General features: G+C 37.6%; 1 protein-coding gene across 1 annotated transcript in view; it reads left to right on the top strand.

The window, feature by feature from the left end:
* LOC139117964 (uncharacterized) overlaps positions 1 to 21688 on the top strand; it is a 58151-nt gene extending 36463 nt beyond the window's left edge. The window contains exons 4-7 of the mRNA XM_070681222.1: positions 2961 to 3270; positions 14874 to 14984; positions 17808 to 18032; positions 18332 to 21688. Coding sequence (XP_070537323.1) covers positions 2961 to 3270; positions 14874 to 14984; positions 17808 to 18032; positions 18332 to 18453 — 768 coding nt within the window. The 3' untranslated portion in view covers positions 18454 to 21688. The remainder of the gene's footprint in view (positions 1 to 2960; positions 3271 to 14873; positions 14985 to 17807; positions 18033 to 18331) is intronic.
* Positions 21689 to 27886: the final 6198 nt, after the last annotated feature.

The raw sequence follows: 27886 nt of genomic DNA, 5'->3' as shown, positions 1-27886 counted from the left end.
TCTGTTTGATCGTCGCTCTTCGGTTTGTTTTGTTGTAATAAAGGGGAAGCAACTCCACACATCGTTCATATCTGAGTTGTTTGCATTTTGTGTATGATATTGTGTATATTGTGAGTGTGTATCATGATTCATGTTTGATTGTTTTATGTGAGTATTGGTTAGCCATGGCGAATGTAATAAAGGGAAAGCAACTCCTCACATCGTTCATATGTGAATTCTTTGCGTTTTGTGTATGATTCTATGTGTGTGTATATCATGGTTAGCTGTTTTATGTAAAGGGTTCATTAGCCATGGCGAGACGTACCCGTAATTTACGTATCTTGCTGTTAACCCACATTGGAGCAGAGAGACTAGCGTTACACTGTGATCCTTTGAAGCTACGTTTCGAAAATAGAGTTTCCTTCATCAGTCACTTAAAATTCATTTTTGATTGGTGAGACATGTTGAATGATTGATTGATTTTATGTGTTAATATGTTGTCCCACTGAAGTTTGTTGTTCAATTACGGAATCTATGTCTACGGTTTGGTCTTGTTGTGTTTGTGTATGCTCATGTGAATCGGAGTGCCATCTATTGTAGCTTTTGTGAAGTCTGGCATTTATAAGTGTATCGCATACTTCTATTCCTTCTGTATGCGATTATTGGTTGCTCGAAGGTTTGCAGCATGAAAAAAATATTTGGGACAAGATTTCACAGACGTTCTTGATCCAAGGCTTAAATAGTATAAAGTCATGGATTTTTGTATAAAATACAGCAAAAACGGGCCAAGTGTCAAAGACACAAGGAAAAAAAGCTGGAGCAACAAAAAAGGACCTCGAAATTAAGAAAGTGAAATAGAAAAACATGAAAAGACATTGTTTTCCTGAAGAAAAACCAGAAGAGTTCACTGGCGGTTTGCATATTCCTTTACTGTCAGAATTACAGAACAAATTTTTGTGAGGGTTATTTGAGTCTCGAAGAGTGCTACCAAGCTTCGAAAAACATGTCCAGTAATAAAAGCCCGGGGAATGGCGTTTCTGGCCCTTGTATGGTAATTTAATTGTACTGAGTTTCAACTATATGTACACGTCCATATGGAGTGTTGTCAGTGTCAATTTCCCAAAGACGAGCACTTTGATTGATAAAAAAAGAAAAAGATTGTCTGTAGCTGAAAAATTTGGGAACTATTTCTCTTATAAAATTGTTGCCAAGGCCCTTTTAATTAGAATTTCAAAGTTTTATCGGAAATAATTTACCCAAATCAAGCTGGTTAATATGTGAAAGGTCGCTACATCGGTGACGCTGTTTGCAAGATTTTAGACTCAATACACTTTACAAAAGAAAACGATATTCCTGGTATTCTACTTTGTATTGATTTTGCCAAGGCATTTGACTCTATCGAGTGGCCTTTCCTTTACTTTGCTTTAAAGAAATTTAATTTTGGTGAATCTTTTATTCTATGGGTCAAAGTTTTATACTGCGATATTTCTAGTCATTAATAATGGTGTCACCTCTGATTAATTTCAAGTTAGCAACGGTTCAAGACAAGGTGATACTCTTTTACCTTACTTGTTTTTAGTTTAGAAATTTTGTCCATCGCCATTCGTCACAACAAAACAATTAAGGGCATTCACATCGAACAAAATGAGAAATTTCACAATATGCAGATGACACCGCTCGAATGTTATCAGATGTGAAATCTGCCGAAGAATTTCTCAGAATAGTTGACTCATTCGGCAACATCCCCGGCCAGAAGATCAATAAGGAAAAGAGTGACGCACTATGGTTAGGTAGTAAGAGAGATTGTATATACACACATTAATCGACTCAATGTACCGCATCATTTAACAAAGGTAGAAACGATGTGTGAAGTTGCCCTCGCTTTCCTTCTTGTAAAATTGCTCAAAAAATGCTCGGGATGTAAACTGTCTGCTCTACCACGTGTGGCAAGTGATGATGACGACCACGAGGTAGCCTCGTCCAAGCGTAACAGTGGAGGCATGACCTCTCTCCCTGCTATTTAAATTACAGTAAAAACATGTTGTTACTGTGCACATTATCTTAGGGAAACAGTTCTTGTCTAAAAGTGTAGACAAAAAAGAAAATTCTTCCGTTTCTTCCTATTCTGTTCTGTACACAAGACAGTGAAACAAAAAATACACACCACCATACATTAAACGCAAACAACCAATATGTGAACGATGTGTGGAGTTGCTCTCCCTCTACTACCTAATGACTCCACGGGCACCCATGCCAATTTGCAGTGGTATTCTCCAAGTGACCGTTCAATGTTTGTTACAAAATGTTTACTCCAGTACTTCCGTGTTATGCTGAAAACAAATTGAAGAGCACAGACCAAACAGAACGACGCAGGTCAAACAGAACGACGCAATTACAAACTGAAGAGCGCAGATCAAAACAGAACGACGCAGCTCAAACAGAACGATGCAATTACAAACTGAAGAGCGCAGATCAAAACAGAACGACGCAGCTCTAACAGAACGACGCAATTACAAACTGAAGAGCGCAGGTCAAAACAGAACGACGCAGCTCAAACAGAACGACGCAATTACAAACTGAAGAGCGCTGGTCAAAACAGAACGACGCAGCTCAAACAGAACGACGCAATTACAAACTGAAGAGCGCAGGTCAAAACAGAACGACGCAGCTCTAACAGAACGACGCAATTACAAACTGAAGAGCGCAGATCAAAACAGAACGACGCAGGTCAAACAGAACGACGCAATTACAAACTGAAGAGGGTCTGTGTCGTTTCGGCCAAGGTAATTAACAGACCTGCTGACTGCTGAAACCATAGACAGTTGAGGGGGGAAGACCATCTATACCCAAACTAAGAGGGGCGTGTTTCTGCTATGCATGTTGCTTAAGTTGACCTCCAGTACCTAAAGTTTCAGACCTTAATTACTTTGTCATTCTTGTTTTTCTGGTTTAAATATTTATTTCTTGTTGTTTTTCTGCAGATGTTGATCCAGCCATCAACTCACCAGGCAACAGATTCAGTGCAACAGAGACAGATATTTGAATCTCCTGAACAGCAACAAATGCCATCCCAGTGTAGTGAACAACCTGTCTCACATCAACAGTTCCAGTCTTCTCTTGAAGGGGAAACACAAAAAAGGAAACATCAACACAGCCATGATGAAACTAATGTGTCTCCTGATGTATATGATAGTGGCCAGACATCCATGAGGAATGTCAGACACAAATCTGGTAGAGCTCCCCAATTTGAACATTCATCGCATCATGAAGGAGTTGCATCATCAAGTACAGGTACAGTGTTTCAGCCAGCCTGCTGCATTGTGACATTTGACGCAATTTTTTTGTTTTGTCCCATAACTGTGTGGGCCACCATGAGGCATTAATCTGAGTAGGCCATATTTTAGTGGCTATTGAATTTTTAGACAGTGCCTCCTGGACAGAAAACTACAGCTAAGGGATGGACCATTAGACAGATACAGGCCACATCAGTTTCATTTTTTTCACAGCATTTTATTGCAATGATGAATGCAAGAATGGGTGAACAAGTAGAAACACATCAATAATGATAAAACAACATATCAAGTCATTATGTATTATTTTGCTTTTAAAAAGGCATTTTCAATTTTTTTTCTCAAAAAAAAGCCTCAAAAAACAACAGCAACACATGTTTTAACATTCAACAATACACTACGTAGAATGCCATCTATCCAACAAATCCCAACACAAAAACACACAAAAGGGGTTGAACTTTGAAAGTTTCTCGATAGCAAATACTGAATAAATCTGCATGAATAATCGTTTTTGTGTAGCAAATTTCAAAGAAATTGGACAAGCCCTTTCAGAGAATACAGATTTTTGACCATGAATGGCATAAATTGCCCAAAAAGACAAATATTGAAATTTCAACACATCTATACACATCCAATCAATTTGGACATGCTGCTACAGAGAAATAGATGTTTTGATCAAAAAAGGGCAACAATTGCTCTAAAAACACAAATATGCTAATTTAACTATATTATTTAGCTTATTTTGCTTCTCAGCTTGTCAAAATCAATTGTAATCATGAGATATGCATGATGCTTGGTGGGGTGAATGTAGGCATTTCACCACGCAGTAGAAAGGGAAGCCAGGAACCAAAATAGTCAATTTTCAAAACTATAGGAAGCTACTGAGGAGCAAGAAGACCATGTTTCAGAGGAAGATGTGTAATCCGAAAAAAATGTTCCCCAAGTGCCACCAAATAACACCATTTTAATCTCTATTTTTCAAAGCTCCAACAGCAGGAGGGGGACCTCCTCCTGACCACCATCCGCAAAAATACTCCCCAAGTGCCACCAAATAACACCATTTTAATCTCTATTTTTCAAAAGCTCCAACAGCAGCAGGGGGACACCCCTCTCCTGACCCCCCCCCCCCCGTGACCGCTTGCGTGGCCGCTTGTGGTGCTTGGCACCACATCTTTGCCCTCTTTATCTTCAGACAGCGACAAACTAAAAAAAAATTATAAATCTGAAAATTTACTCTGAAAAAAAAATTTGCACAGTTAATCTCAATTGGAAAAAAAAAAAACACAATTTCATTGTGACCACCCCCCTCCAAGGTCTAATGGTCCATCCCTTAGCCACTGTGGCGAATAGTTTCAAATTTATTAGCCACAGACAAATTTTATTAGCCACACATTTTTACGAAAACAAAGCTCTATAATGCTATAATCTCCAATGTCCGTTGCATGCACATGAATAAACTATCAACACATCAACCTTGTAATCAATTGTCTTCATTGTAACACTGGAAATTGCTTGATTCTGGACCCCGATGTAGCCCTGCGTACGATGCTGTGTGTTCCGCTACAGCTAATCGCCCCGCTCACCACAACCCCGAGTGAGCGGGGCTATTAGCTGTAGCGGAACACACAGCATCGTACGCAGGGCTAGACCCCGATGCATATCGACAGCAGCACGCAACGTTGTGACTCGGAAGGTTGGGGACCGCGATGCAAATCAACAGCATGACAGCAACACTGAACGTTCGGACTGCGATTAAAATAGAAGTTTGGTTACACGTAATTACGTTCCATCAGTACACGTAGCGTCTTTGTCACGTCATACAAGACGTCGTGTAAATGTGGCACAGACGTTCCGAACGTCATCAAACGACACTTCCACATGTAGTCTTAATTACGTGTAGTAATTTTTAGATTTTCTTGGTGATTTGCGGGAATTTAGACAGGAAATCTCGTTAAGTACTAGTATGAGTATAATTGTAAATTAGCAAACATCTTTGATATCAGAAAATTCCGTAGAGTTCACCTGCACAAGACGTACGCGCTAAGATTTCCTGACAGAAATGAAATGTTGTCCAATTCACCTTTTTACCTGAAGCTGTCACAAAAATTTCCGTAAACCACATAAATAACTGTATTACAGAAAATCGGTAAATTTAATGCGAGGATACAACGAGCTTGAATAGTCCTCGCCTAGAGAAATTAATTGTTTCTTAAAACTTAGACGAATTTCGTATTTTTCTGAAAAAACAATACGGCAAAATCAACCAAAAAAATTACAACTGAGCATGGATACGCGGAACGTCGAGAACGGAACGGAACGTCGAGAACGGAACGGAACGTCGAGACCGCGATGCAAATCGACAACAACACGGAATGCGTCGCTGGGATGGCGATTTTAATTAACATCAATAGGGGACCATGAGGACCGCGATGCAAATCGACCACCATTAAAATAAGACCTCGATTAAAATGCACAACACGGAACGTCTAGACCACGATGCAAATAAATTTCAACACCGAACTTTGTGACCACGATTAAAATGCGTGTGTCTGCTGTAGCAAAAGTTTCAATTCTCGCGAGTGTTCGCTTTGCTTGCTGTACACTAGACAAAATGACGTCAAATTATCGCGAGACTAGGGCTCGATTGCGTCTGCCTGCATTTTCAATTCTCGCGATAGTCATTTATGTGCATGCTGTACACTGTACAAATTGACGTCAAATCTTTCGCGAGACTTGGCTCGATTGCAATTACGTACATCGGAGAGACAATGCGGAAGTGGATATAGTTTTTTCGTGAATCGCCGAAAGAGAAGGGCAGATCAACAAAAGACTAAAAAACCCCACGTTTTTGCTTATTTTGCGGAATTTTTTCAACAAAAATCACTTTCGCCACTGTGGCGAATTAGGATCGATTTTTCTTCGCCACTGCTGATTTCAATTCGCATTTGCGAACGTGGCGAATGGGCAGCGCGAACACAGATACATCAATCATGATGTGAGATGGATGAGTACACTGAGGCAATTGGCTTTGCTTCTGTGAGTCCCTTAAACTGTTGTCCTTGAGTCCAAGTTTTACTTACATTGCTTGCATCAAAATTTGGTCTGCAGCTACTCAGTTTGATAGTAAAAACCATAATTTCTAAGGAAACTTTCACAAACAGAGTCATTATACAAGTGAAAAGGAGAAAAAGGAGGGTTTTCTGAAAGGTCAAATCTGGGTCATCTTATGTGATGTCATGATGAAGACCCCTTAAGTACACAATTATGTTCAAAAGAAACCACCTAGAGAGGGCCAATAGGTACAATCTTATGTTAAAAGGAAATTTCTTGGTGGCTTCTAATTTACAGAGATGCTCATATATGTGCGGCCAGCCATATGGCGAAATGACTAGCAAAACAGCAAGTCATTTGGCAACATTGTAAACAGTTTTGCGATAGCGTTGTAATCTACACATTGGGTTCCCTGTTGGGAAGTACCGGTAAAACAAAAACAGACTGACAGGAAGTCGCGCTTGACCAGCCATAGACTCTGTACCCTTTGTAAAAAATTTGGGTTCCCAGACACTTCGCACCAAAAGCACTTCACACCATACCATCTCGCACCAAAACCACTTCGCACCAAATCAACCTCGTACCAAAACCACTTCGTCCCTTAAGTCACGTCGCCCCAAACCATTTCGCCCCAAAACAATGCCACTTTGCCAAAACTGATCGCCTACCGGTAAAGCTGGAAATGACCAACCACTGTCATTGAATTTTCATCACCTTTCTATCATCCTAGGACTTCAATCTTGAAATGTGACATATTTCGAGAAAATGACATCGTGCAATTTCGCGCACGACACCTGAGTTGTAGCGCTGAGTAGTTTGCGTGCATGCTTTTTTCTTTTTTCTACTGTACATTGTTTCATGCAACAATAAATCTAAGTTCGTGGTGGCCAAAATGTCCTGACACGTTAATGCTTCCAAGTTGCAGGTAAAAACAACGTTATTATATGTTGTGACATCGTTGTTTTCGGGTGAGTTGATGGTAGTATACTTTGGGCGAAGTGGTTTTAGTATGGGTGGTACTGGGGCGAAGTGGCGTTGGACGAGGTAGTACTTGGGACGAGGTGGTTTTTGTGCGAAATGGTTTTGGGGCGAAGTTGTGTGGGACGAACTGGTTTTGGTGCGAAGTGTCTGGACCCCAAAAATTGTAGGCTATATACTCCAGTTTTTAAAGAAATTTACTCAAAGTCACCCGCAAATTTATGGCTTAAGGTTTGTAACATTGCGTTTCAGTCAATAATTCACCAATCTCTGATCAAAAAATGATATATTTGTGATCACATCGTCTTCTGTACACCATAATTGAATTAGTTTGTGCCGGATGGCTGGTATACCTATTCCCACATGTACCATGTAGCTATATTTATATCGCAACGCGTCCCTCGAGACCCCTGTCGTCTAGTTTTACAGTCGGCTGCAATCAGCGAAGTTAATCGCCAAACTGTTTACAATGTCGCCAAATCACTTGCTGTTTTGCTAGTCATTTCGCCATATGACTGGCCACACACATATGAGCGCCTCTGTAAATGGCATTTAGCTTGACTGTCAGTTTTAATATGATGGTTTTCAATCTGGCTCGAACCCATAACGCACGGAACCCAATCACCTAGCAGCAGAGGCCAAAAACAAAACCGCTTGGCTAAATCCCCAATCAAAATGCCTTTAACTTATTAAGAGTCAATACCTTATTAAGAGTCATGGCAAAGGGAAATTGTCAACAGTACTTGTAGTAAGCATATCCATTTCAAATCATCACATTTGAGAGCTGCAATTTTGCATGGTAGCTTAACATCAAAGCAATAATTCAAAAGTAGAGCTATTAAAATTGTCTATTTGGCATATTTCAAACTGCTATAACTTATACAAGAAATGATGTGATTCTGAATGATTTTAATATTTTGCAGATTCCACAGTTTAATGATATAATAGTGAATATCACAAGACATTTCTTGATGATATCAAAATATAAATGAAAATATTTCAGAGCTAGAATGTTATCATAATCTTTAAAACAATGATTACTCTAAAACATTGGGAAATTAAATGAACAATCATTGTGTATTGTTTTACAGGATTTTGGTTTGGCCAAACCCTTTTTGTCTCAAGAAAAATACTTATGCTTAAGATGCTATTGAGCCTCCTCGATCACAACTATGACACAACACCAGGGCTTAAACAGACCTCTTTAACCCTTTTCCTGCCGAGCGCCCTTGTCCGTTATCCTGCCAAGTCCGTAGAAAACGGCCCCATAATATGTGCCTGCAAAAGATTGGCTCTCCTGCATGCTATCCTGCCAGGCATTTTGGCAGAAATCGCCCATTTTCAGGGTAGTTTTAGCCGTACTTATACGTGTTATACTTCAATAATTTCTACATGCCCGTAGACAGGGGAAGGTGCTCAAGGGTTACTGCAGAAAAAATTGAGGTCACCAGCTTTGTTTGCCCCTGGGAGTGCGTCATTTTATTGCCGTTTCATGTTTATTTTTTCTGAAATAAACTCCTTCAGTATTGCACACGTCCGCTAGGCACAAACATCACCTTACTCGTCTGTTAGTCAGAGACCATGGGGGTCGTGCTAGGGGTGTGGCAGCACCAGCAAACCTGTCCTTTTTTCCCCAGGGTAGGGTCAATTGAATATGTACCTTCAACGACTTGGCAGTGTAGCACAAAAACTACGTTTTTGCCATTGTATTAACAGTATCGCTGAGCCATTGAGGCACAGTTTCCACGTAGTTTAGCCGACTCGTTTGGGAGTTGGCTTGGGAGTGTTACCGTTCATTGCCGACTTATCAAGCGGTCCTCAGTCAGGTACGGGTTTGTACCGTCATGGCTTGGGCTGCAGCTACCAGTGATAACCAGTCACTACACCAAAGTTGTCAGTCTCACTTTTGCGATGCACGGGTACAACGCAATATACTTCCATTGTTCTAGCCATCGACTTCTTCCATGTCTGGCGGCCATTGTACAGCTAGCTACCGTAGTTTGCATAACAAAAGCAGTCCGTGCTCAGTACAGGCGGTATCCCTGTAGCATTGACCTCATGTCCCCTCTTGAATTCTCGCTATGCAAAGAGCATACGCAGTTACCAACTCGTAATGTTGTAACTTGTAATGACTGTGCCATCACAAGTCAAAGATGAGTGGTGACACGGTCATTAAGTCATGAGTATTTTCTGAGCTGAATGTAGAAATATATTTGGGGAAAAAGTTCATGTCAAATGCAAAAACAAAGGCTTCATTTTTGCAGAATAAATGTAGTTAAAACTTTTATATTACTTTTACAATAATAATTAATATTAATATACCATGGGCAAGTTGTCAATCATTTTGTAATCAGTCACGTGAGCAAGAAACATGGCGCTCACATGGGCAAATGCCAGAATATCGCTCAATCTTCAAATACCTTCTGCTAAGTTATAGACGATTTCAAAGATAGCATAGGCTGTTACGTGCAGAGAAAACAAACAAAAGGGTGAACTCAGCAGTTTCGGAATAAAACAAAATTTATTACGAAATAAAACTAATTGCTAAGTCAGGGATAGAGTACAAGCTTTAAAAGTGTACAGACTACTTATCTCAGCTGGGACGGCAAAGCTCCAGTCTCAGAGTTGTAACAGTCAGTCGGATGAATGAACAGTCCTTTGGCTTGCAGGCTTGAAGTTGCACAAAGTCCACAGTATAAATCCAGCGTTGGCAGTGAAGGTCTTGAAGAGTCTTGAAATTAATACTGCTGGAGTTTCCAAAAACTTGAAGTAACACGCAAGAGACACGATCCCAAAATGTCTGACTGCAAGCTGTGCACGTCCCTATTTATACCCATGTGCTTACATAAGAGCATATAAGAACAATCTACAACTTTTATTGACATGCTAATTACTGTTCTAAAATTATCTCTCTTGCACAACTCAGTAGATTTCCAGAACATTCCAAACATGACTAATTGAATTCAAGGTTGTGAGGTCATTAAGGGCAGTGACCTTGAGAATGTTCTAGACTAATTGAACTCAGGTCATGATGAGTGTGTGAAAATGACCTACATAACAAGGCCTAGAGATTTACCAGAGATGATGTTATGCTGCTTAAAGGTATACTGTCATCTGTTCCAATTTTGCCATAGTTACCATGGAAAGAGAAAATCTAACAAATCACAGATTTTAAGCGAGTGGTGGCTTTTTAAAAACAGCGCCATCACATGGGTATTTTGAATACCAAGGAACGCCCCTTTGACCATATATGGGCATAATTAGATTACAGAAGACTGTACCTTTAAGCTCACATGTTCACACAGGTGTGCTAATGTTGCAGCTATGTCTGTCTGTTTGTGCAATATCTCAAGAACAGGTCATTGGATCAGAATCAAATTTGGTACATGGATTCTGTTTGAAAATGGCAAGAAGTGATTAGTTTTTGGTGGGTGTGGCTTCACATTTTATGCTCATTTGCATAATTAATTATTTTACAAAAAAAAGTGAGAACAGCTACATAATATTTGATGAGATTTGCTAGAAATATTGATTACACAATGATCTATCTGCCTTGAAAGACACATGATGAACTTTCCTAATTAGAGTTATATATCTTGATTAACTTGACCAAAGTTGATAAAAGTTGCTATGTACGTGGAAGATACTATGATACAACATTTTTGAAAGTCACTAAGCATTTTATTCCAGCCAATTGCTATTGCATATTTAATAAACTTTCCTGAGTAGGGATACTCAGATTAACTTGATCATTAACAATAATAAAAGTCATTTAGCATTTTCCTTTCAACTAATTGTTTATTTGCCTATGAATGAACTTTTCCAATTAGGGATATAGATCTGGAATGGCAAATGAGCAAAGTTCATGAAACTTGCTATGTATATTGTAGATACTATAATATAATGTTACTAAAAGTCAGTTTTGATTTTGTAAAACATCTTATTACTAATTTGCATTTTTAACGAACTTTTCGTATTAGGGATATATCTTGATGACTGTATCAAAGTTGCTGAACCTGCTATATACATTGAAGAAATATGGTAAAATATTAAAGAAAGTTGTTTAGCATTTTACATCCGCAAGTTACTAATTTGCATATTTAACTTACTTTCTAAATTAGGGATGTAAGACTGGAAGGACTGTAATAATTTATGAAACTTGTTATGTAAATTAATGAGACAATTATGTTGTATGAAAGATATTTTGCATTTTCATGTCAGCTAATATATAATTTTGTATCTAATGAGCTTTTACAGTTTGGCATATATAGCTTGAAGGACTTGACAAGAGGCAATTACACTTTACTATATAAATGGTGACACAATGACAGCTGTCAAAAAAATTTAGTATTTAAATTTCAGCTAATTACATACGTGTTGATCGTAACATTTTCAATAAAGTTGCAAACATGTAGCAAAAGTTTAATAGACAGACAACAGCAATATTTACTGAGACATGTGAGCATTTTCAGTTGTGGTTGAGAGCATTAATCTCAACGTAGCAGACATTTTAGTCTCACACATTGAAAAATTTGGTTGCATATATATAATTTAAACAACAATTAAACACAATTTAATTGCAATGACCTTAAACTGGCACATAATATACTTCAAAGTCTATGGTGTGTAAGCTACTGAAAATGGAAAATCGCCAGAAGCTGATGTGCAGTGTTTTGACAAAGTCTACTTCTGACTCCATCAATATGGAACGGCAGAATAGTTAACAGCTCTGACACTTCCTCTGACTGACAATTCATATGACAGTTCACAAGAAAATTGTGGTCTACAGATAAGAATTTGGTATTACAATGGCATGCAAGTTGACTGTCTGTCTATAGCAGCTGAATATTGCATCATAGCCTATAATTGGTCATCCAAAAAAAAGCATTCAATAAATTTTGATAGAACAACATTATTGAAATTGACTGTAATAACAGATCAGCATCTAATTTTAAGCTACTTTAATAGACTATGTCTATAGAAGCTATTAGTATGGGCATTTGTAAAGCAACTGTCATCAGTCTGTATTTACTGGTACGTGTATGTATGTCATTATGTATGTACGTACATACACCCACTATGAATGGATGTTTGGTTGTCGGTCACACTACTTTGTTTATCAAGATTGACTGTACACCCACATTCAAGGAATAGATGACTGCTAAGTATCTTCACCCAAATTTATTGATGCCTGGTTCACAGTCAACAATAATACAGTATCCATACTTAATTGTATGCCACTGCTATAACCACAATTAAAATAAATAAAGTAAGACTTAAGTTTAGAAGTGCACAAACCTAGTATGTTGATTTTCAAACAAGAATTTAAAACTCTATATCACAGACACTAAACTATAAGCAGGGTTTACATGACGCGCATTTCTGCGTCCTTTACGCATAAAACCGGACGCAGGACCCCTCAAAAACTAACCACGCGTCCCTTGGGACGCAGCAATATCTGTTGCTGGTGTACACCTTGCGAAGCTGCTGAACACGTAAAACACATCCCAGTAAACCTTACCGACCCCGTACTTTAACCCTTAAAGTGCCGCGTCGGTTTATAAACCGACACGGCATTCTCGCTCTCAGCGCCACGTCGGTATATAAACCGACAGTGATTGCGTTCTATGCTTATGCCTAACTTAGCTATGCATTGCCGAACTCAGCCAGAAGGAGGGTATTCCTGACCCTTTGAACCCAGTTTAGTACCATATAAGGACTAAAATAATGACATCATGCAGCCTAACAATCGAAAATTCCAGTAATTATGCGAACTTTCTTCAAAGAGGTCAGCGGTTTTCATGAATATTTAATCAGGTCTGCAGTTTCACCCGTACGCGGATACGGCCACAGTGCATTGAACGAAACAGTACGTACGTTTTGAAAGCTTTACCATGCCGTAGACACGGAAGACAACTATATTATGCCAAGCTACTGCCCTCTGGGTGATAGAAATGATAGATTTACAGTTTTTTTGAGAATATTTTATGGAAAAATGACGCGATTTGGTGACCAAATCGATCGCGATAGTGAACTTCGAACGTATCGGCGGCCAAGATGGCGGCACTGTGTGATGCCTAACTCTCGACATGGAACCCGAGGTTAAGGTTTTCGAAGTCCAAAAACATGCAAGATGAGAAATTTGTAAGGATTCGGTTAAATTGAAGTGTCTTTTGTGAATTTCAAGCGTTTGACTGCCAAAAAGCCCCTTTAAACTGTTGATATTTGACCTCCGGCCGTCCTGAAGCGAGACGGCCATAACAGTCGACCCGGTTTGTAAATGAAATGTAGTTGTTCTGAACTGTTGACATTGCGAGACATTTCCTACGTGTTACGCATTTTTTTAACTGAAATAAACCGGACATGAAACTTTTTTCTCGATACTTAGTGGTTTCTTTCCATTTTGTGGCGGATTTTGTGGCGTGCTTGTCAAAAAATGTGATCAAACTTGGCGAACGGATTGACTAGTATGTATGGTTAGTACGAGTCCGTGACTCGATAAGCCACAGATAGTTACACACGCGTACGTGAATTAAACTAATGTAAGTTGGGTCAAACACCAAAATTAATCGATAAAAAGGTTAGTGAAATGTGTTTTGTCTTCAACTCTTCATTATAGTTATACAGGCGGTTCAAACTATACAGAGTCAGTTGAATATGCCCTATAGTTGTGTGCATGTGTTGCACAATAGTTACCCCTCCATGTACAATATGGAACCTTGTTGTCTCTGTGTATGCAAATTAATACTAATTGAACACAGTGAAGACCATGGCATTGATAAACTATAAAACATTTTTGTGAAATAAATTGGGACCCCCATATTTTGATGTAGGACTCCCATTTTCTAACACCAGGAGTCCCAGGGACTCTCAAAAGTTAAAGTGATGTAAAACCTGTATAAGTGTGTCATTGGCAATGAATTATGTTGTGGTATGATTGAATATGATTATCTGGCAGCCATCAAAATTTGTCATATTATAAACTATTTTATGTTCAGACCATTGCACAGACATGCTTCATCAAATTGCATTCAAACATGGCAGAAGTACAACGCACAATAACACATTAGAAAATAAATTTGTTTTGAGAGACATGTGATCCATCATCTCCAACAGATTTCCAATTTTGTCCAAAGCCAAAGTTTGTCACATAGGAGTTTATTTAAACTAGGTACAAGTACAGGGCGCAACATAATACATACAGATGTCAATAAGGTTTCCATTAAAATGATCAATGATTGCCTGAAGGCCATTTTTATAATGAAATTGTTACTCCAAAGTAGCTGTGTAAAAGTGTCAATTGATTCTGTTTAACTTTCAATAAACCCATTTCATAGTATTTTCAATTTTTCAACAATTTGTTGCAATAATTACAAAAGTTGTCAACTGTTTGTCTTATATTAGATTAACTGACAACAGCTGAATGGATGTATAAATCAGGAGGGGCTGTCTATGGTGTAGTTTTAGGATGTGACTTGTGCACTTTACAGTACTAGTATATCTGAATATGGAATTTTCAGAGGAGTTTAATGCTGGTCCTTTACATGATTATAATCTGGACATTTTATTCCTCAGGTGAACAATGTACATCTGATATCACAGACACCTTGGAACACCAAAGAAATCGACAAAGGCATTATGAATTTGTGAAGTTGCTTCTCAGGATAGCTGGAGACTTGGGAAAAGGTGGGCAAATTGGATATTAAAGTTTCTTGGCAGTTTAAAGCTCAGTGGATAAACCTATACAGTTCTATTTGTAGGATACCAATTCAACTAAATGTAGAGTTACGACAGCAAGAAATATACGCATTAAGTCAAAATAAAGAGTACAATGTTTACAAAATACTGGAGAAACATATTATTAAATTGGTAATTTGGGGCATGCATTTTGCTTATTGTTGTTGATTATTGATGGGTATGATCGTGATTATTTTAGTACCACAAACATTGGTATGCAAAGAGAATGGTATGGAGTATTCTCCACATGTATGGCCAACAGTGTGGTACACTTGGAATATATCAACAAGGCATATGTCAAATGGGAATTCAACTCCCCAGCAGGTTCCTATTTAGAGTATTGGAGTGATGTAACCTCCAGAAATGTAATAATCTCCATAAATGTAACATCAACCATAATTGTAATAAAATGCACCCATAAATGTAACAAAAATCAACCATAAATGTAATAAAAACACCAACCACAATAAATTGTAATAAATGGTAACCATAAATGTAATAAAAAAATCACCCATAAATGTAATACTTTTTAACCATAAATGTAATAAATCTATTTTGTAATTGATTTTGAGGAAGTAGCCCATCAAATTTATCTCTGTAATAAGGAAAGCAACTCCACACATTTAGTGTGTTTTCTATATTTGAAAGTGTATTTTACGTTTCCCTATTTTGTGTACAAAACTGATTGGCCATGGCGAGACACAGCTGTAATCTGAACGTCAGTGCAGTCTCTACTCCAGAGTGGAGGAGACTGTATAACACTACGATCATTTAAAGCCGTTTTTTCGAAATTTGCCGCACTTTCATAATCAGTCGCCTTAAATTCACTTTAGTGGATAAATTGTGTGGAATAATCGATAGATTTTCGGTATTCTTATGTTGTCCCACTTGAAGTTTGTTCCTTTGCTGGGATGTTAGGATGTTTAATTTTTTCTACTGTGTCCAAGGTAGTGTTCATAACGTTTTTTAACTAAATTGAAATATGGATATATGTTCTCGTCAACATGTTTTGTGTCGTAAATTTCTGTTATAAAGTTGTATATTTTTCTGTTATTTGTTCTAAGTCATCTGTCATAAATTTTGAGTGGTATCACTGGTTGACGAGTTATTTTGATGCTTCTTATTATGTAATTATTAGCGTCTAGAACTGCTGTTCCACTTCCATTATCTAACGGTTTGATCGGTACCTCGCCGTTTTCTGATAGTGTTCTCAAAGTACTCTATTCTGTGCGTCGGAAAGAAAACTAGTGTCAGGAAAGCATGTTATAACATAACACTAGTCTAATAAAGTTATTATTTACTCAGGGCATTGATAAACAAATGATCACATACGCAGTTCAAGTTTATTACATTTATGGTTAATTTGTTTATTACATTTGTTGTTGCGGGTTGTTACATTAATGGTTGACTGTTTTATTACATTTGTGGTTGATTTTATTACAATTGTGGTTGATATTACATTTGTGGAGATTATTACATTTGTTGAGGTTACAAGTGACACATCAGAACTGTAAGGAAAATCATCTTTTCCTCAATTGCTCAAACAACACCTGTGCCAAACTTGCAGATCTATACCATCACAGATTGGTTTCAGTGCTGTGGCAGTTCAAAGCAGCTGAATTAATGGCGATCTGCAAAGAATCTTTGGAGCTGTCATTTGCTGTTGCAGATTCAAATATCTCTGAAAGACAAAATTCAGATTTGTATAGCTCTTAGCAGATTGAACAACAGCCTTTATGCAGCTTAAAATTGTCTGAGGCAAAACTTTGTTGACACTACACTTGACAATTCTAAGGGACGGACCATTAGATCTTGGGAGGGGGTGGTCAAAAACAGAAAAAAAATTTCAGAGCAGAAAGTTAGAAAAAAATCTTCAAACTAGTTTGCAAAATAAAAAAAATAAATAAGAATACAAATGCGTAAAAAAATCTGCAAAAGTCTTTAAAATCTTGAATTTTTTTTAGATTTTACTGACAGGAAGCAACTTTCTGTATTTTTAGTACATCCTCCAGGCACATTTTAGATTTTATTGTATACATTTGGAGTGACTGAATCCCTTATACTAGAAGTTGTAGTGTGTGCATCATGGCTGCTCAATCTCAGAATCATTTTAGTACCTTTGTAATTTGTAGTTCCGAGCAAACATTTTTTTGCTACTACTCAGCACATGTCCAAACATCACTGGAGTGACCATGATTTATTATTGTCTTACATGAAACTTTGCTTGGTGATTATCAAATATGCTAATTTTCACCCCAGAGGTCTTATATCTGCTACCAAATATCCTGACTTGCCTTTAGTAACCTCTATTTACATTTCTAAATGTTCAAATTTGACTGATGTAACATATCGTAGTTTGCTCCTTTGCATATTAAATGAATTTATGTAAGTGATCATTACTGAATGCAGGAATTTAATCTCACTAGTAAGGTATATTTCTCTGGTATGATTTGTATATTTGAACTGGTATGATTAATATATATAGCATGTTGAGGCTTTTAAAATCATATTATAATAACATTGAACATTTTGTGTAGAAATTGACGGAAAATAATATCCATGGGCAATGAAAGTTGGTCATTCTGACTCAAAGTACTATCTTAAGTTCCAGATGTTGTACATCACCATGCACACTCAGATGAATAGAGCCTAGGCTAGTATGATATCTAAAACTGATCAGTGATAAAGTGAACACACCCTAGCTGTATTTTGCATGTTAAACCAGAAAAATGATCCTTTCCATGCACTTTTCCATCATCGTATTTTTTGCAGAAGAACTTGAATCAATGAAGTTCCTGTGCAGAAATTCAAAGTCAATGGAAATCCTGAAGGGAGAAATCGAAGATATACATCATGCCCGGGACTTATTTCAGAAATTACTTGACAGGAACCTTATAAGTGCAGATGACAGCACATTACTTTTTGATTTACTGCAACAAATAAGCAGAGTGGATCTTGCACAAAAGATCAGTCCAATTCAGCCACACAACGTAACAGGTACTCTTGCTTTTTTTAAAAAATTATATCAGTAAAGTATTGGCCAGTTCTTTGAGTAAATACCAGCCAATTTCTAAAGTTACATTTTCAGTGGATTGCTGAGTATTGAAGTCAGATTAAAGTCTTTGAGTTTTCAGAGTATTTGAGCATACTTTAATATGTGTGTCTAGCTTAGAGTCACTGTATCAATGTTGTCTTCCTGATGATGTTACCTGAGATCATTAGTATGAAATGTTCTGTATGCAGTGCAGTCTGGTCCCAGCTACTAAATCAACAAAATGATCTTTTTTCATTCTCAGAATCTATCAAATGGTTGCAGAAATACCTGCAAGAAATATATAAGAGACATTACAAAGACTTCAAGCCCATTCCATGGAAAACAGCTGTTTCCGAAGTCTCACAGAAATCTACACAAGACTGAAAGTTACAAACTGACAAGGATTGTGGTTTAAGGAAGGACAAGCCTTGAAAATGAGCTGGATATTTTCAAGAACACTGAAAATGAAGAATTACCTTGCAGACAAATAGCAATCAAAGGAGCTCCAGCTATGGGTAAATCAACATTCTGTAGGAAGTTGGCTTATGATTGGGCATGCGGAAAGTTACCACAATTTCAATTTCTATTTTTCTTGGAAATGAGACATGTTTCTGATAACAAGAGATTAGTTGATATTATTTTCCACCAGTTACTTCCTAAGGATGCAAACATAACAAAAAGAGTACTCTATAGTTATATTCAAGATAACCAGAAATCAGTGTTATTTTTGTTAGATGGGCTAGATGAACTTGCATCCACTTCTAGACAGGAGTCAGATATTCTTGCAATTATTTCAGAAAAACTCTTGACCTCGTGTACAGTGGTCACAACAACACGTCCTAACATGTCGCATAGCTCTCTTGACAACTGTCATGCACACTTCACAATTGAAGGTTTTACTCAAACAGATGCAGTTAAATTTATAAGAAAGTATTTTACTCATGCGAAAAAGGAACAAGAAGCTGAGAAACTCATCTCAGAGTTAAAGTTAGAAAATGTAAAACCTCTGCAAGCTTATCCATATAAGGTAGATGATGAATATGGCTCCACTGAGATTTATTCAGGTGATAATGATGATAAGTCCTTACAGAATGTTGATGGTACATCAGGTAGCCACATCAGATATGATTTGCTGTGTAGTCCACTACATTTAACATTTGTCTGTGTGCTTTGGGAAGATAAGCAATTATTACTACAAGCAACATGACAGACATCTATACAGATATTTTGAATGTGTATTGAAGAGATATTGCTGTAAGAATGACAAGACACTTGTTAATGATAAAGTGCCCCAGGATGTAAATGATGAAGTGAATAGTTTGGCCCGTTATGCATATGATATATTGTTAAAAGGTAATACGATGCTTGATGAAGATGATTTGAGTGAAACGATGCTAAATCTAGGTTTGCTTGTCAAAGATACTGGAATTTCCAGAGTAAAAGTGCAGCGCCATTGCTTTTTCCCCACAAAACATGGCTGGAATTTGTTGCTGCTTTACATATCTGTAAAAATGTTCATGATTTTGTCCATTCCATAGAGGGAAAACTTGTGAATCAGAGACAGGTATGTATTTTTGTAGCTGGTATGCTTAAAAAGAAAGCAGACCCAGTCCTTAAGCAACTGGTCAAAGAGATGCGTTACAAATACCAGTGCAAGACATTGTACAATGACATAACTGCAGAATTTAGTTTGATCTGTGAATGTTTACATGAAGCAAGTATTGATATTGACTTAGCACCAGAGATGCCTAATCAACTGATTCTACTAGAAAACACCTTCATTAATGATATTGTACAACTTAGTGCTAAAAACACCTATGGCTTACTGAATTGTGATAGAGTGTTTGTTTTTGAGAAGCTCAGAAACATGCTTTGCCAAAAGAAGGGTTCAGTGACAAATATCAAGCACCTATAATCACTGATGAATCATGTGGTAAAATGTCCGAGTTAACTAGGCAGGTAACTAAAATGCGTCTCAGTTTAACAACTTTTGAAATTCAAATGCTAGTATTGAGTGTATGCAATTGTTAACTGAGGCATTGAGAAAAGGATGGCAGCTGAGTACTTTGATATTAACAATAGCTAGAATTGACCCTAAGCGGAAGGAACAGGCCAGCCAGACTGTGATTGATTTATTCAAAAGTGTCAACTGTAACAAGTACTTGAAACATTTTTCATGGGATGCATCTGCTTTCATTAGGAAGGATTTACAGGATTTGATTCTCTGCCCATAAATGAGCTTGTAGAAGATGGACCAAACGATGTCACTGTATTCATGTACTATTTCAATTGTATGCACTTACGGTGTGATATTATTGAAAGTGAGTCATTAAGTGATTCATTATGTAAGTTTACCACAAAATGCAAGAACACCAAGTAGCTAAAAGTTCATTGTAACAATCATGCAAATGAGACATCTGTGGCTCAATATTGGCAAAGTTACTAAGAGGTTTAAAATCAGCAAGCCAAGTTTTAACATCATATGGCATTGTATGTAATAATCTCTTCAAAACATCTGATACAACTCAGAATCTTGTAGAGGCTTTGAATATGAATAGCAACATTAGTGAATTTGAAGCCATGGTTGGTGACACCAAGTGTTAAATGTAATTGATTTCATAGAAGAAGTCAAGCATGTCAAGTCCTTAATATTACATACCCACTTCCCTGATGACTTTGAAAGCTTGATCACGACATTGAATTGAAAGGAGTGTTGAAACATTTGACAATTGAAGTGTTCTTCACTAGGAATACATTTCGATCACAGCATTGTATAATTACTTTAGTGGAGATGCCGAACAGTATGAGAATTATGTCGGTGACCATGATTATGACAAAGACGTAATCTCTGATTACTTCATATCACCTCTCAATATTCTTCTCAGCAAGGCTAAGACTAGCAGTCTGCATTCATTGACTGTGTCCATTCTTTTAGACACAGATGACTATGGTGATCCTGTAGTGTCTATCGACAACATTAAGTCTATGATATCATCTCATGTTGAATCAAAGGACATTGTGGATCAGTTTATTACTCATTCAGTGGTTGATTTTAACTCTTATACGTCCAGTATGCATAAAGTCATAGCCAATGGTGTGACCACTATCATTGACGTAAAGAGTGCAAATGACAAATAAAATTCATAATTTATTGAAATTTCAAAGGAATCATACAATATGTTCTCAAAAGACACCATGTGTTTCAGGTAGTAATTCTGATACTTACCTTGTGCTCAGAAACTATTCATCTTATCTGAGATGGCAGTGTGTCAGAGTAGGTGCTATATTGAATGTATTCTGTGGCATGGGTGCCAAGTGGGCCACAGAGCATGAACCATATTGAATGTATTTGATGCAAGACTCCTTATATGCCTTGTTGACTCCTTGCATGCATTTACTTTTGAGGCCTTATATGTCTTGTTTGACACCTTGTTATTTATTCCTTATATGGCTCCTTGTGCCTTGTTATTGACGACTTATACGCCTTGTTATTGACTCCTTGTATATGCCATGTTTTTGACTCTCTGTTTTCCGCCTTAACTGGCCAGTGACTGACTTGGGCATTTGCCAAGTCTGACTTTTATCCTATTAAAGGGATTCCCAAAAAACTCATGCGTTGAATAGTGTCGTTGTAGTGGTATCTGTGCTGCAGTATATATGTGTGATAGGATGTTTGTGTGCATGTCAAGCCATACCAGTGACCAATCACTGGAGTGTATACCTGCAAAAAAATAAAAGTAGAAGCACATTAGAAAATAGGAACTACTTGAAAATTCATTTTTTCTGTAAATAATTACACTGTACTTGCACTATATGTATTTGAACCGTAGTTACCAGGCACCATGTTTGAACCAAACTGAAAAAAGAGGGTATATAATTCTTATCTAAATTTTACAAAAATATAAATTTTTCAGTAAAATACTAAGAAAGTCAAACTGATATAATTTAGACAGGTACTGTGTCAGTGACATTTGTTTGTGATAAGAAACACAACTATTGCTGTGTACATTAAATATGACATTTAATCCTCTTTCTCCAAGCCCCAGACAAACCACTCAAATAAATCCAACTTTGGAGACAAATTTAAAACTGAAACTGGATCAACAGTTAGACACATAACTTAACTGTACTGTACACGGAAAGGAATATGATCAGATATGGCAGGTGTTACACAATCTTCCAGCCTATCTGTGTCAGTTCTTGGCTGTTTTACTATCACCTAATGGCTGTTTGTCATCAACACCTCTGATGGTGTCTGTTTGACTTTAATAAAGAAACATGCAACTAGAGTATCACATCTTGAAACAACTTTCAAAAGCGTGATAACATTTACATCAACTTCAAACATTATAGATTTGGCCGGGAAAAAGTAACTGCATTAAAACAGCCTCACTGTGTCACTGACGCTTAGTTTTAATGCTTTCTTTGTGCATTGTTACCGTTTTATCAATGTTAAATTATCTTGTGCAAACACGCATTTACCCATAACCTTTACAGCTAATAGACCATAGTCACAACTTATAACTTGCTAAGGCTGCATTCACAAAAAATGGTGGGGGGGGAGGGGGGCTGGAGGAATTCAGAGAGGGGGTTCGAAAATTTTGGGGGGTAGTAGAGGGGGGGGGGGGGACTTGAAAATTTTGCTCTACCTGTAGGGGGGACTTGAAAATTTTTTGGTTCCCTTTTATGTTTTACATTTTCCAATTCCAAGTTTTTGTAGGTAATTCAATGAAAAATGAATACCATTTTTATGTCATCCAATTGTTGTAATGTTAGTAATAATTTAACAGAATCTAGAACCATTTTGTCACATTCCATGACTTTTATCTCGAAAAAATCTAAACATGTGTGATTTGTCGTAAAAAAATCAAACTTGAGCCTAGTAACAGGGCAGAAGCTGCAACTGTTGATGATTTTTGCAGTATTTCTATGCAATATATCAACTTCAGTTTCTTGCTGTCTCCCTACAGCATCCTCAAACACAAAATATTCAGTTTGTCGACAAAGCCTGTATATATAAATATGTATTAGGTGATAATTTAATTAGAGTCCAGACTGACAGTCAGTTGTCAGTGATACAAATGCATGGTACACATACACAGGCTGTGATAGCAAACTGAATACTGGACAGTTCAACATGCTGTAGGGAGTAGAACAAGAATGCAGTCGTATGAAGTGAACAAAAATTGTCAAAATTATCAAGTTAATACAGCTACTGCCTACGGGCAGTGTCCTACCAGGTACTGCCCTGCTACTGTAGTTTACATGGCAGTTGGTAGTTGAAGAAGAGTTTGTGTCAAATGACGCTCATGACAGTGAAACATTACCTAAACAAGATCAGGCCAGAGAGCAACACATGGAAGCACACATGGAAACTTTTGAATTCTGTCATATGAGAATAATCAAATATTACAGAAAAAAGATGGGGTCACCATGCTTGATTTTCTAAATTTTCACATTCTTGTCATAAAATAATACACATTGCAAGCAATTCGCAAAACTTGAACAGTAAAGACGAAATGAAAAAATATGTGACTACTAAATGGAATTATTTATTTTTTAACCAAATTTGCAATTATTGCACCCAAAATTTCAGAGATGAAAACATTTATTTGATGGAATATTTTAACCTTCCAGTATTGTCAACGTTGAGTAGCGTCTAATATGTCTTGTACTTTTGAAACAAATTTTTGGTTGGTCACCCTGCTCAGTTTTTGCAATATGGCAATTGGCCAGAATTCACAATTTGCCTACTCTCTGAGGCTCGTCATTTTGTGTGCTCTTCGGCAGGAGCAATTGACCTGGCCAGAGAACTTGCCTTGAGAATATGACTATATAAAGTGCTAATAACAGGTAATGTTGAACACTTGTTAGCGGAACGGGGCAATACATGATCATTATTTCTGCGCGCACATCCTTTACAAATATGCGGGCCTGTGATATTTGGGGGGGGGGACTTAAAAAAATTTGATCATATAGAGGGGAGACATTTGAAATTTTTTTAAGGATATTGAAGGGGGCATCTGAAAAATATAAGATTTCAATCGCGATTCCTTCAGCTCCCCCCCCCCCCCAATCGTTATTTGTGAACGCAGCCTAAATTGACAGAAATTAACTTTGCAATGTAAGGGGGTTTGAAAAATATGAGCAAACGTCTGTCGGTAAATTATCTCATAAATATATACAAGTCAGTGACGTTGGCGTGAAAAAAACGGAAACTTTTGTCAGAAATCAGACTAGGTTGACAAACGGTATAGCCTTCTGAGTAAAGTCCAGCCTTGTCCGACTCATTTACTGACACTCTCAGATCGATAAAACTCAGACGAGAACATAAAAGCGACTAAATCTTTCATAAAACCCGTTGCAACTTAAAAATTACTCGCTATCTAATTCAAAAACCTACCGGAACTTATAATTACTGGTGATCTAATTGAATTCTGCTCAGTTTACGAAGTCCACCTCGCTTAGTGTATATTGAATGTTTACATTTTGCGATCATGGACATAATAACATAACATCCAGACAACAGACAGTGACCGGACAGCCAATAGTACTACCCGTAAAGCTCCTGTTGCCATACTTATACAAGGCAACTGAAAAAGCAGACGATTTCGACAAAGTAATAAATTTATTATAAGAACATTTTATTAAATAGTCAGACACAATGCGTCCCTTGGGAAAATGATACCAATAACTCACCCTCCAATTAAGCAATCTTTGGTCACACCGGGTTGTTACCTTACAAGTTCATTGGAGTCAGAGATTTAAGGTTGCCATGCTTCCCTGTTTTTTGGTCCCGGTTATTTTGGAGAAAATAATGAGCCGATGCCCGATTGTTTCGAAGCTATATGTGTTCTAGAGAGAATGTAACACTCTTAGTTTGTGATTGTATTGACGTTTACTTAGTTATGGAGGATTTTCATCCAAAAATTGACCTGCTTGGCGGCTTTATATTGAAAAAGGTCAATTATATGCTTGAATATTAAATGTACAAAGCAAGTTTATTTATTTGAACTTGAAATGGGAAAACGGGGAAATTCGACCAATTTTGAAACTTGGTGCGCTGATGTTTTTGTTTGGGTGCCGAAGAACGCCCTCACACGGCCCAATACTTGACTCTGTTTTTCAGAGGGACAACATATCCTGACACTAACTCCCCACCTCACTTTACACATGAATAGGATTTTACACCTTTTTTTTGGCGTATCTTTCACATCTTACTCTCAAGTTAATCAAGAATGTCTACATATCGAAAAACTCAAACTCAGGTACAACTTTCTTAGTGACTATCTTCACGGGTAACCAAACTTAAAAGTTGACCGATATTGGTTAGAGAGGGCACAAAAATTAAAACACTAAACGAACAATTGTTTGCACTTTTGATTGACATAGGGTCACTCAGGGTCATTACCTTACAAGTTCACTGGAGTCCTTAAAGAGGTTTACGGATGCCATGCTTCATTGTTCAATATTGACCTGATGACCGATTTTTTCGTAGCAAAATGTATCATAGAAAGAATGCATTACTCTTAGTTTTGTTATTGGATTAAAGTTTACCTACATTTAGAGGTTTTTCATCTAAACCTGGGTGCTGGGCGGCTGTAAGTCATAAGTTTGGATATACAAGCCATTTTAGGAAGTTTTTATGCGCTCCGGCGGCCTTGTTTTTTTTAGAGGTGCCCAAAATAATTACACCCTCACACAGCCAAGTACTAGCATCTGCTTCCTTGAGAGAGACACATTTTCTGAAGCCAATTCCTCGCCTCACTTAACACGTGGGTAGTTGTATAAAACTGTCTTATCACGTATCCCTCACATCTTATTCTCAAGTTAAACAAGAATCTGCATGTCGGAAAACCAAAATTCAGGTACAACTTTCATTAGGGACTGAAGTTTACTGCAGAAAAAGAGGTTTACCGATGTAATGCCTAGCTATTTTTGGTCCCGATTAACTTGTTGAAAGTATTAGGCCGAGGCCCAATTGTTTCGTGGCTAAATGTCTTCTACAAAGAATGTTATACTCGAATTCTGAGTTTTTGAACCAGTGAACTGGAAACAGGAACACTTTGGCTATCATTCTTTCTTGAATATAGCTCCAACTCTATGGAATGTCTTACCAAAACAAAGTAGGTTGTCACCATCTGTTGCTTATTTTGAAACATCTCTTACTACTACTACCACTACTACTACTACTACTACTACTACTACTACTACTACTACTACTACTACTACTACTACTACTATACTACTACTACTACTACTACTACTACTACTACGTTTTGTGATCGGATTGACGTTACCTGCCTGTGGAGGTTTTTCATCCAAAACTGACATATGGCTGTATGTTGATAAAAGGTCAGCTATATGCTTGAATATAAGCTAAGTCTGCAAAGCAAGTTTATTTATTTAAATTTGATGAGAAACGGGAAAATTTGGCCAATTGGGAACTTTGTACGCTCCGGCGGATTTTTTTTTTGTTCTGAGTGCTCAAGGACGCCCCCTTCGCACAGGGCAAAGTACTTGACTATGCTTACTTCAGAGGGACAACATATTCTGAAGGTAACTCCTCATCTGACAATTGTCTTTATCAAATATCTTTCACAGCTTTAATCTCAAGTTAAGCATGAATGTCTGCAAGTCAGAAAACTCAAACTCAGGTACTTTCGTTACCGACTATCTTCTTGGGTAACCACATGACAGTGCAATCCACATGACAGTGCAATCCACATGACAGGTGAACTACTTTCAACAAAGTTTCCACAGACATTGAAACATATTGGGAGCTAAAACTATTTTCTCATGAATCTTTCATATCTGAAGATCAAGTTAAGCGAGCATTGCTTAGGAAAGAAAACTCAAACTCAGACTTTGCTTTTACGGACTGTCTTCGTGGTTAATCATAGCACTCCACATGACACAGTAAACTAATCACAATAAAAGTTCCGTCTTTGTTTAGAGAGAGACAATAACAAAACAACAAAACAAACAGCTGTATGCACTGTGGATCGATTGACGTGGGGTTACTCCGAGTCAGGGTCATTAACTTTCTAGTTCAGTGACGTAAAAGAGGTTTACGCATGACATGCTTTCTTGTTTTTACTCCGATTATTATGGGGAAAGTAATGAGCCAATGCCCGATTTTCATAGTCTGGCATGCCAGACCTCGAAACCTGCATGCGCGAGCGGCAAAGCCGCGAGCTGCGAGTAACCGTAGGTAACCTGCGGTTACTGGCAGCTCGCGGCTTCGCCGATCGCACCACATGCAGGTTCGAGGTCTGGCATGCGAGACTAGATTTTCATTGCTAAGAATATACAGTTAGTTTTGTGACCGGATTGAAATTTACATTATTGTTGATGCTTTTCATTCAAAAAATTGAACTATAAGGCGACTTTATGTTTAAAAATGTCAATTATAGCTTCAATATGAGCTAAATCTGCAAAGCAACTTTATTTATGTGCATTTGAAGAGAAAAGCGGCAAAATACGGCCAATTTGGGAACTTCTGCGCTCCGGCGGATTTTTTTTTGAAAAAGATAAATTTATTTCAACATGGTCGCTCATAAAACAAATCTACATAACTGTGGATGCATTAAAATTACAATGCGTCTTGTGTGAAAAAAAAAACAAACAAAAAAATCATCAAAGACAAAAAGATCATCATATGAATGCTCCGGCGGATTTGTTTTGTTCGCGTGCCGTAAAACGCCCTCACACGGCCGAATACTCGACTCTGCTTCCTTCGGAGGGACAACATATTCTGACGCCAACCCTCACCTAACTTTACATCCGTAGGAGTAAAACTGTCTTTTATCCCGTA

This window comes from Ptychodera flava, chromosome 18, assembly GCF_041260155.1.
Source record: "Ptychodera flava strain L36383 chromosome 18, AS_Pfla_20210202, whole genome shotgun sequence".
NCBI lineage: Eukaryota > Metazoa > Hemichordata > Enteropneusta > Ptychoderidae > Ptychodera > Ptychodera flava.
Note: the sequence above shows the minus strand (reverse complement) of the source record. Positions and strands in the feature narration are given on the sequence as shown.